This window comes from Phyllostomus discolor, chromosome 2 (genome assembly GCF_004126475.2).
Source record: "Phyllostomus discolor isolate MPI-MPIP mPhyDis1 chromosome 2, mPhyDis1.pri.v3, whole genome shotgun sequence".
Taxonomy (NCBI): domain Eukaryota; kingdom Metazoa; phylum Chordata; class Mammalia; order Chiroptera; family Phyllostomidae; genus Phyllostomus; species Phyllostomus discolor.
The window spans coordinates 186,090,266-186,102,401 of record NC_040904.2 but is presented as its reverse complement, the minus strand read 5'-3'; the positions used below and the strand labels follow the sequence as shown (position 1 = coordinate 186,102,401).

Sequence of the window (12,136 nt, the reverse complement as noted above, 5' to 3'; positions counted from 1 at the left end):
TCCCCCTCCACCCTGCACCCCCAACCCTCCAGCACCCCCACCTTAGTTCATGTCCATGGGTTGTACATATAAGTTCTTTGAGTTCTCTGTTTTCTATACCATTTTTGACTTCTCCCCATCTATTTAATGCCTACCAATTATGCTTCTTCTTCCCTGTACCTTTTCCCCATTCCTCCCCTCCCCCTCCCCACTGAAAACCCTCCATGTGATGTCCATTTCCCTGATTCTGTTCCTTTCTAAATGTTTGCTTAGCTTTTGTTTATGTTGTTTTTCTTTTCTTTTTTTAGGTTCGTTTGTTGATAGTTGTGACTTTGTTGTCATTTTACTGTTCATATTTTTTATTTTCTTTTGCTTAGATATATCTCTTTAACATTTTATATAATAATGGCTTGGTGATGATGAACTTTAACTTGACCTTATCTGGCTAATGGAAGGGCAGATAAAGTGCTTCCAGGAATGAGCATTTTTGTTAAGAGAACCCAGATTTCAGTGTTACACATCCTCAGATTCCTGGGATGATGACGGGGTCCAGGCACTGACTGCTGGTGCTGAAGCCCTTGCACAGGGCAGGTGGAGGTCTGAATTACGTCGCTAAGGATATTGGGAGCTGCCATTGCTGCCCATGTTTTCCACCAAGTTGGGTGACCTAGAAAACCTTGAGAGAGTTGATCACAGTGGAGATGAGGGAAAGAAATTGGGGATGTGTGGGTTAGAGTGGCAACGATCAGCTTTCCAACGCATAAAAAAGCTTCAAGCTCTGCAGGTTAATACTAATATACCAGTTGGTGATTTTAGCTAAGGCGTTGTGTATGCATTAATTACATCTCCAAAGAGGTAGAAATATCTACTGCTTAATAATGCCATTTTTATATCCAGAACACTGTTCGTATTATATTTTTGTGCCAGGACTCTCCGCTTAGGTATGGCTGGATTCCACCAGCCATCTGCTCTTAGTTATTATCCTGTGATACTGAGGCACACGTGAGGAAAAGAAACAAGACTGCACAAACCCAAATGGTGTGATTTGTGCATGCCTTATCAGTTACACACCAACAAATAAATGTTAAATATATTATGGTGTTAACATTTTGATAAAATGCTTATGACATTTTCCCTGGTCTTTTCTCAAGTCTCTTAAGTCCTTCTGTGTTCTGCTATAATTTTATTACTGAGAAAAAAAGAGTAAAGTAATTTTATCTCTTACTTCAGGCTATCAAGTTTGAATGGAACCTTGAAAGTCCTCTAGTGCAACTTCTATTACACCGCTCATTGCAAAGCATCCAGATTGCCCACCGGCTTTACTGGTAAGGTTAACTAAAATAGGATAGGGTGCACCTTTTAGAAGCAGAGATTCCTTTACCTTAAAATTGATATAAACCTCCCCTTAAAATTCAGCCAAATTTGAGTTTTTGTCAAGGTTTTCTTTATTTATGTGTATAATTTAACTGTCATCCTCAAAATCTTCCTTTTGTACCATTGTTGCTTTTTAAATCCATTATGAATTTTAAATCTTGATGATATTTTCTCTGTAGCTTTAAATCACAAAGGCTATTTGTGGTCATATCTGCTTATTGATTATTTCAATATAAAACATGTTTATAAGACTGTGGATGTTTTGGGGTAACTTTTTTATGCAAATGGAAAGATTTATTGATAAAAGAAGGCTTATTCTTAATTTTTAAAAAAATCAAGCTGCAAAAGAAGATAGGTACAATACAATTCTATTTGTTTTCTTTTTTAAAATTATTTTATAGTTATTCAATTATAGTTATCTGTATTTTCTTCCCTCCAAACCCACCTCCCTCCCTTGCTTCCACCCTCCCTCTTGGTTTTGTCCATGTGTCCTTTATAGTAGTTCCTGAAAACCCTTTAACTGGAACATAATCAACAAAAGAAAAAGGCAAATAAAATATAACCAGAGTCATTGAAAATAAGGGATAACGTGTTTTAAAAGTTATATCTATATAACATTAGTTATAAACAGTGGAATCTAAAAGTCAACACATACTCTTTCTATTAAAAATTCCTAAGGGCCTAAACTTTTCCCCAAGCATAACTGAGATTATTTTTGGAGAAATAGAGTTATTTCAGAGATATCAGAATTTCTTCCAACATCATTTACCCTTGATCTTGTTGAACATGATGGTCTTTGGATGCTGTTCTTTCCACCATTCTTTCATTACTAACTTTGTAGCTTCAATTCCATAGAGAAAGTTTAACAATTATGTTTTAATGACCTAGGGATAAACTTGGGTATCTTTTGCCTTCACAGATGTATAACAGGCATCATGTACTGGATTCAATTGGTAGTAAGAACTTTAATTAATAGAAAACAAAGAAAGTCAATATTATTTTCTGGTTCAAAAAAAAGGACTCGTGTTTACATCACTTTTCCCCTTAAAATGACTCAGGCATTTTATAGCAAAGTAGAGATATCAGGAATTGTCGGGCAGTGTGTTTGCTTTGATGTCCATTTTCATGTTAAATGCCAAATATGAAAAGCAAAACAATTTTCTCTCTTGTGTCAGTACAATGAGGCATCAGATTCATTGACTAGCAGTGGGTCCTTCACTGAATAGACTCTCTTATCAAGCCCTGAATGAAGCCTCATTCCCTTCAGTTTTTCGATCAGCCACTATGGTGCTAAGGGAAGTTGTTTGAAAACACTGGGTGATGTTCTGTTACCATATTAAGGTTTGAACTCCACTAAACTCCATGTTTACTTCCCTTAAAACTCTTCACTGTTTTAAACCTGTGTTCATTAAAATAAAAGCATATTAAAAAGTAGCATGAACAGATGGCAGTCTTCATTTAAATGTTTGAATTGAAATATAATATGAAGGCATATAAAATATATTTAGCCATCTTAAAAATAGAATAAAATTTTAAGGACTTACTCTAATACATTGATTGTTATATTAGTGCCACTTTAGTGAGTTCCTCAGCTGCTACAGTGGTGTGAAAAGCCGAGTCATTTCAAAGGCAACAATGAGTGCAAACCAAGTCGTAAATTGGTGCTGTCCCTGCAAGTTCACAATAAACACGATTATGTCAGTTTCCAAGGAAGCTGGGAGGAAAGTCTTTCTATGTATAATTCTCACCCTTATGAAACAGAGAAAGACCAATAATGAAGCCTATTTCTCCTCTCACTGATTTAACAAGAGAGTGAATAAGATGGAAGGAATAGGAAAGAATATAAATTATAAATGGACTGCTTGTTCTTGAATGCTTAATTGGGAAGAATATGGAAAAGGAAAAGGAAAACAGAGGGAAATTTTAAAGTAACTACTTTTTTAAAAACTTAAGAGTCAGGCAAATCTTAAGAATGAAATAAAATTTTATATGTAAATATCTGGCACCTAGCATTATGTTTAGGGAATAAGAAAGTTGAGTTAAAACTTTAAAGATGCACTTGAGACCCCGCATGACACACTTAAAAAAATTCTCAGTGTATCTTTCTTTAATTTAAAAAAAGCAATGCCCTCTAATAATAACTTAAGAAGGTGAATATCCACCAGCCATCAGTTTACTGATTTTTTTTTCATGTGAATAAGCTACAGCTTCCTCAGATTCAGCGTATTCAACACTAAATTCAACATCTTGCCCATGCCTTGGGTTCTTCTCTGGACCTTCCCTGTTTCCCACCAACATGCCTGATTATTTACCAAGCCCCATCATTCTGTGCCTCCTAAATAGCTCTCCCCACATCCACTACCTCCACTGCCACTGATCACAAGGTTGTCTCACTATGGTATTGAATTATGAATGAACAGGCTTAGACAGAAAATGATCTTGACTGCTTGGCATCACCGTGGTGTGGTCTGCCTGAGAAGGGAAATTGACCTGGAGTTACCTCAGGTCTCCTCCACTGAAAGGGTGAATGTAGGATGAATGACCCCTATTTTTCCTGGAAAGAGAACTAATAATAAGCTTTGGATTTGGCAGGTTTAAAAACCCTCAATCCCAGTTTTCATTCTACAAGGTGGCTATAATCAAGAACCATTAACATTTGGGGTTTGCACGTGGATGCCCCTCCCCCATCCTATAACAATTACAGAAGCTTAAACTCAATGTCCTTTCCCATTTTGGATAGGAATCAGTTTAACTGATAGTGAGATTTTGGACTTAATGGCTCCCCCTCTCTTAAAAGAAGATATCCACATCCAATTCTAAGAACTTGTAAATATGACCTTAGTTGGAAAAAAGGGTCTTTGAAGATACAATTAAATTAAAGATCCTGAGATTAGATTAATCTAGATCATCAGGGTGGGTCCTAAATCCATGGACAAGTTTCTTTCTAAGAGATATAGAGGAGAAAACACCCACACCAAAAGGGCCATGTGCAGATGGAGGCGATGTTTGGAGTGATGCATCAGAAGCTCAAGAATGTCTAGAGCCACCAGAGCTGAGGCAAAGAAGGATTCTCCCCTAAAGCTTATAGAAGGAACACAGCCCTATCTTGATTTCAGACTTCTCATCTCCAGAACTGTGGGGATAATTTTCTGTTGTTTAAACCAACAGTTTGCTGTTGTTTATCACAGGAAATAATGTAGTAAGAAAGAGACTTTATGCGTGTCCCTGACTAGATTGGCTGTGATGTCCCATCATGCAGGAAGCTTTCCCTGACCCTCTCTCCACAGCCACCATCTGGGTTGATTACTGCTCCCATGTTGTATCTCAGAATGCACTCTATGTGACTCTGCCAGATGTCACGTCACGTGACCTTAACACTTCTACTTCTTTGTCTACTTCCACTCTTAGTCCATAAATCAGCTAGCGATAGCAATCACGCCATACTATTCAGCATACTAATTCCACCAGTGTCTGGAATTTAGGAGACATTTTTAAAAAGTTTTCAAAGTCATGAACCCATAGAAATTCCTTTAGGCCATCACTATTTTCACATGCTGGGAATCCCACATGATGCCTTCCCAGAGGCGCCCAGCCAGGCCCCCTTCACCTGCTTGGTGCTCCCCCTCTCGAAGCTGACATACTGACCCCTATTTGACAACTGCCTCGTCTCTGGAGAGTTGTTCTCTGCTGAGATAGTCACCTGGAGTAGGAGATGGGAAATCCCCAAGGCACAAATTGTATTTCGGAGCCTCCCCATGGACAGATCAAGGCTAGACTTGACCTTGTCCTTGTTTACTCCACCCCCTCCCTCGTAATGCTCACTCTACTCCTTCACAGGATATTTGCTGAAGAGAACTCCTCCAGTAAATCACATAAACCTACATTTCTCTCTTATAGTCTCTTCTAGGCAACCTAACCTAAGATAAGCATTTTTTATTGAGAATAAGGAATTTAAATATACAATTTTAAAAATTGGAGCATCATATGCTATAAGATGTATCATAAATGGAACAACAATATTACAGTCCTTCATACTCCTGATACTAAGTCCAGTTGAATGAGCTCCAAGAGAGAGACAATTTAAATCAAAATCTGTATGGTAGGGAGCCATTTTATAGCATGTCTCCTTTATAAATTATTACCTAAGACCTGCGCTGCAAAACTCTGAAGGTGCTTCCTTCAAAGTGTGGGGACAACTAGAGATGAAGATCTTACTTGGAAACGATAAGTAAAGCAATTTTTTGTGTTTTATTAACTGATGTATCAGAAACATCTAGTACAGTATTGCACTTGACAAAGTCGATAAATTGCAATTGAGTGAATGAATAGGACTTAGTCAGCTCAAGCTGTGCACGTGCAGAATTATGACAGAAGGGGGCAGAAGAGGGCTGCTTGAGCAGTCAATCTGGCTTGATGCAAAACCGGAGTTGGCACGGCTAAAGCAAGTTCTGGAGATTGGCCCAATAAGGTATTAGGCAATGAGTATCACTCGTGAAATCAAAACTGGATCGGACGATGAAGGAAAGCAGAAACTAGGGACTAACCTGAGTCAGGAGTAAGGAGCCTGAAGAACAAGTTGACCCAGCAGTATCTGATGCACCAGTTGGGAGAACCACAGAGTGAATTAAGCCAATGGTGTCTCTGGTATCTGGAGGCCTTTCCAAAGTGGCACGTGGTATTCAGCACCATATTATCTACCTTTTATATGGTAACCTTAAAATTAAGATGATGCAAAATCTGTCCATTTTCTAAACAACCTACCTTAAACTCTCTTTTTTTCCTAAAATTCTGGGGCAGTTTCTCAAATCAGGAACTACTCGAAATAAAACAAAATAATGTGGAAATTTTGCATCATGTCCCTCTCACACCTTCTTTTAAATATATTTCACCTAGTGCCTGAAATTCTCTCATCAGTGAGTCATGTCTTGTTCCCTCCCAGAAGTTCTTTTCTAATATGGGAAACTATTGGGAACATACTACTTATGATGAATTAGTTTACCATTTGTTCATTTTTGTGATCAACATTGAGATGCTAGACACTGTGGAACTACTAAGGTTAAAGAGAATGGTCCTTGCCTCCATAAGCTCACAGGCTAACCGCACATTAGCATCCAGGCTGCAAGAAAGCAACTGCTCGCTCTCAGGCGGGGACAAAGTAGATGGAAGAAACTGACACCAGATTCTGTCCACTTTGCAGCTGTGCCTATGGTCTCTTCCAAATGCAACTTCTGGGCAGAGAGGCTATCAAATATAATAGATAAAAAAGCCTTAATGTGTGCCCCCATTCTGTCAGAGGTAAATGCTGATAAAGGCACACAAATGAATGCACAAAGGAGGTAAGCGCGCTCTGTGTTCCGAGGTCTGAAGCACTCCCTGAAGAGGGAAGAGCTGTGCTTCAGGGAGTTATGTCTGGTGTAATGGAGCACACGTGATACTGAATCAATAAGAGGCTTTAAAGTCTCAATCCTTTACCTTCTAGAATCAGTACATTGGTAATAATTCACCTCTTTACCTTTAGAGTAATAGATAATAAATTATTGCTTCACTTTTTGTAAGGGAAAGATATGTCTTGCTGTCATTTAACATTGATCTGATATAATCATCTTTCACCTTCTTGTCCTCAGAAGAGTATGCGCCGGGTAAAATCCTACAATAAGCAACTCACTAAACTAACAGTAGCTGCCTTCCACCTCATGTAACCTAAAAAAAAATGATGGATATTTATAAGAAAGTGCACATTTTACATAATAGTTTGTGAAAACCGTTAGCACAATTTTCTAGTTAAGACATAATATGGGAAACAGTTGTTTTTATCTGTTTTATTCCTAGTTTATGTGGCCAAGGTTTTAGAAAGTTTCCTTAATAAAAAGAGTTTTTAAAAAGAACATAATTTTTAAAGTAATTTGGCAATATCATTTAAGTCTTAGTACTCCTATTAAATACATACGAAAATGGAATCTGATACACAGTTTCACTACAAATCCATGCAAAAGCCAAGAACAGAGAGAGCTCCACCTAATTTATTTCTAGTTTAAATTATTTTTTTCTTCAAATTTTTCTATTGTATTAAAAAGTAAAAAGTTACAAAAATAAACGTTTTGTATATATGTATTGACCTCTAATGTTCAAACTTGGAAAAGAAAAGTTAGCAACACACCTGAAACCTTACAAGGAAGGAAAGAAGGAAAAAAGAGAGGGAGGGGAGGGGAGGGGAGAGGAGAGAAGGGGACGGGAGGGGAGGGGAGACAATTAGACCAGATCTGGCTTTGGGGAACTGAACTTTTTAATCCACTCTCTAGCAAATTTTTAATGATAAAAACTATATACAATTACATCACCACTTTCTTAGATAGTAATCTGGTTTCCCTATTTTATCAGTCTCCTCTGCTATAGTTTATGCTAGATATTTAGGGTAAGGCCTTGAAAAGTAGCATTACAGTGCTTACTTTTCATTGCTTCTCAGTCAAGACTACAGCTTTGTTCTAGCCAACAACAACAACAACAACAAAATACAATCCAAAAAAGGCATCCTTTGAGAAATCATCTTTGTCTTCTAATAACATTTTAATTTGGCTTCCAAAATGAATACACTAACATATATACTTAGAGTTACAGGATTGGGAAATAATCAAATGGGACCTTAGAAATCATCTGCTGTAATGCATTTCCCTCCTGCAGAAAAAGATTTCAGCAAGTGATTCATCCAATGGCAGTCATCTAGCTGGTTAAAGGGTGGAGATTAAAAGCTTTTTTCATGACATCTCACACCCAATTCAGATCTCTTTCCAATTCAACATCCACTTCTAAGAAATACAACCTGAATTCATCAAATGTTGTTTTTTATATCAATAATTATAAACACATTCAACTTAAAAAAAAAAAAAACAAAAAAAAAGCAATATCCCCAGTTGAGATCTTTATATCTAATAGCTAAAAAATGTTTACCATTAGGCATATTGGTGTGACCCACAATTGATCAATCGTCATATGGTCATGATATGGTCAATCATCATATTAATTAATAGGTATGTGCAATAAGCTAAAAAACAGCCCTATACATTTGAAGGAGTTTTGAAGGAAACCATAGATTTTCCCCTACATCTTTTTGTTGTAGTACCTGATTCATACTTAAAGCATTAATTTGCTCTTCTTTTTAGTATTATACCATTAGTGATAAGAAAGCAATTACTGAGTAATTTACTTAGTAGATTCAGTTTGTACTTATTTTTAATACATATTATGTGAATCCAGGACTTTCTCAGTTTTTTCAAAAACATTAATTAAGCAACTAGCAATATGATAATGATATTCAAGTCAGCACATTTCATCAAGTTAAATGAGTTAGAAGATAATTCCTACAGTCCAGACCAGAACCTGACAATAATAAAATGCAAGCAAAACCAGCCTTTAGTTTCTTACTAAGAAGAAGTATCCAGTAAGCAATTGGATATGGGAGCCTGAAGAGCAGGGGAGAGATCTGGATTGGTGTCAGAGGGCCGGCTCCTGCCAGCACACTGATGGCACACGGCAGGCTTCCATCTCACAGCCCAGTTACCCACCAAATCTGAAGTTTTCGCATGCATCCCTTGAGCCTAGATTTAAAAGAGAGAGAGAGAGAACTAGAAAGAGAGAAGCAGAGCATCATGTCAAGTGTTTTAGGTTCCATGTCTAGAAGTAGCACACACCACTTCTTTTTCCTTGTCTTTTTTCCTCAGTTTTATTTAGAAATAATTGACATACATTACATCACTATGTAAGTTTAACACATTCAGCATGATGGTTTGATTTACATATATTGAGAAATGATTACCACAATAGATTCACTAAACATATATCATCTTATATAGATACAATAAAAAGAAAAAATAAAGAAAAGAAAAACATTCTTGTAATGAGATCTCTTAGGATTTACTGGTACGCTCTTAATGATTTTCCTATGTATCACACAGAAGTGTTAACTATAGTCATCATGTTGTATATTACATTCCTAATACTTATTTATCTTTTTCATTGAATTTATTGAGGTAAATAATATGGATAATAAAACCATACAGTTTTTATTGTACGGCTCTATAACACATTATCTGCATGTGCACTGTGCACTCACCACCCAAAGTCAAGTCTCTTTCCACCACCATTTATCCCCGCTTTGACCTCTTCCACCTCCCCTCACCCCCTTTCCCTCTGGCAGTCACCAAACTGTTGTCTGTGTCTATCTATTTTTTTCTTAATCCCTGCACCTTTTTCAGACAGCCCCCAGCCCACCTCCCCTCTGACAGCTGCTAGTCTGTTGTTCCCAGTATCTATGAGTCTGTTTGTATTCTGATTACTAGTTTATTTTGTTCTGTAGATTGCATATTTAAGTGAAATCATATGGTATTTGTCTTTCTCTGACTGGCTTATTGCACTTAGCATACATAATACTCTTCAGGTACATACATGCTGTCACAAAAGGTAATATTTCTTTCTTTCTTACAGATGAGTAGTATCTCATTGTGTACATGTACCACAGCTTTTTATCCATTCATCTACTGATGGGCACTTAGGCTTCTTCCAAATCTTGGCTATTATAACTAATGCAGCAAAGTACATAGGAGTGCATATATCCTTTCAAGTTAGTGTTTCAGGTTTCATCGGATATATTCCCAGATGTGGAAATCACTGGGTCATGAGGCAGTTCTATTTTTAATTTGTGGAGGAGATACCATACTGTTTTCCACAGTGACTGCACCAATCTGCATTCCCACCAACAGTGCACAAGGGGTCCCTTTCCTCCACATGCTCACCACCACTACACATCTGTGGATTTACTGTGATGACCATTCTGACAGGTGTGAGGTGACATCTTATACAATAGTGGTTTTAATTTCCATTTCTCTGGTGATTAGTGACATTGAGCATCTTTTCATATGTCTATTGGCCATCTCTTCGTGATCTTTGGATAAATGTCTGTTCAGGATTTTTGCCCATTTATTAATTGGATTGTTAGTGTTTTAGTTATTGAGTTGTATGAGTTCTTTATAAATTTTGGAAATTGGCCCCTTATAGGATTTATCATTGGTAAATGTGTTCTCCCATTCAGTTGTATTTTCATTTTGTTGATGGTTTCTTTTGCTGTGGAAAAACTTTTTTAGTTTGATGTAGTTCTAATTGTTTGTTTTCTTTTGTCTCTTTTGCCCAACAGAAAAAATTATTTATATAGATAGATAGATAGATAGATAGATATACACACACATTGCTATGAGAAATATCTGAGATTTTACTGTTTATAATTTCTTCTAGGATTTTTATGGTTTCCCAACTTACATTTAAGTCTTTAATTGATTTTGAGTTTGTTCTTGTGTATGGATAAGTAGGTGGAGTAGTTTAATTTTTTTTGTATGTATCTGTCCAATTTTCCCAACAGTATTTATTGAATAAACTCTCTTTACTCTAGTGTATGTTCTAGTCTCCTTTGTCAAATATGAATTGACCATATAGGCATGGATTTATTTCTAGGCTATTTTATTCCATTTATATTTATAGCTATTTTTATGTCAGCACCATACTGTTTTATTACTATGGCTTTGTAATATAGTCTAATGTCAGGTAGCATTACACTTTGAACTCTGTTCTTCTTTCCAAGATTGCTGTGGCTATTTGGGGTCTTTTGTGGTTCCATGTAAATTTTTGGAATATTCGTTCTACTTCTGTGAGATATACCATTGGTATTTTAATAAGAATTGCATTGAATCTACAGGTTGCTTTGGGTAGTATAAACATTTTAATGATATTAATTCTTTCTATCCAAGAACAAAGTATATGCTTATTTATCTTATAACTGGAAATTTGTACCTTTTGGTCACCTTCCTCTACTTCCTTTTGTCCCCCACATCTTCTCTCACTACAAGTCTGATCTCTTGCTCTATAAATTTGGTTTTACTTTAGATTCCACATATAAATGAGGTCATACAATATTGGGTTTTCTCTGACTTGTTTCACTTAGCATAATGCCTACAAAGTTCATCCATGTTGTCATTTTATATAGTTGAATAATATTCCATTGAACAACTTTTTATTCATTCATCTATCATTGAACACTTAGATTGTTGCCATGTCTTGACTATTGTGAATAATGCTGTTATGAACATGTGGGTACAGATACTTTTTCAATTTCATTTTTGTTTCCTTGGGACATATGTTCAGAAGTGGAATTGCTAGATCTTACAGTAGTTTTATTTATTTTTTGAGGATCCTTCATACGGTTTTCCAAAGTGGCTGCACTAATTTCCAATTCCAACTTTTGTGCACAAGGGTTTCCTTTTCTCCACATGCATGCCAGCATTTGTTATCTAGTGCCTTTTTGATGATAACCACTTTAATTGGCTTGAGTTGAGAGCACAGACTACCTTTCAAATAGTTCATAGGTCAGAAGTCAGTCACAAGGCCCCATCTAACGGCAAGGGGAGTATATGAAGTGGACCAGGTGCATATCTAAATACAGAAGCAAAACACTGATGACTCAAGAAATTTGTCTTTCAAGTGGACAAGATAGAGGGCATGGAAGTAAAACCAGTACTCACCTTTATGTATATGAATAGCCTTTCTTTTTAAAAACTAAAATTGGTCTCCACAGACAAAAAAAATTTTTATCTAACCACTTAATTAAGAAGCATTGTTTTGATAGGCATCACTTAAAAATGTCTTTTGTCCAACAATTTTATAAGTATTTCCGAGAGTTTTAACCTATGGGTATATTTTATAACCATTTTGCCTAGAGGGCTGATTATTAAGATGTCTATAG

At 36.5% G+C, this 12,136-nt stretch overlaps 1 protein-coding gene across 1 annotated transcript in view; it reads left to right on the top strand.

Moving 5' to 3' along the window:
- The window catches only part of PIK3C2G (phosphatidylinositol-4-phosphate 3-kinase catalytic subunit type 2 gamma), a 263,031-nt gene that overhangs the window by 116,183 nt on the left and 134,712 nt on the right, over positions 1–12,136 (top strand). The window contains exon 19 of the mRNA XM_036019298.1: positions 1,210–1,304. Within this exon, the coding sequence (XP_035875191.1) occupies positions 1,210–1,304 (95 nt within the window). The remainder of the gene's footprint in view (positions 1–1,209; positions 1,305–12,136) is intronic.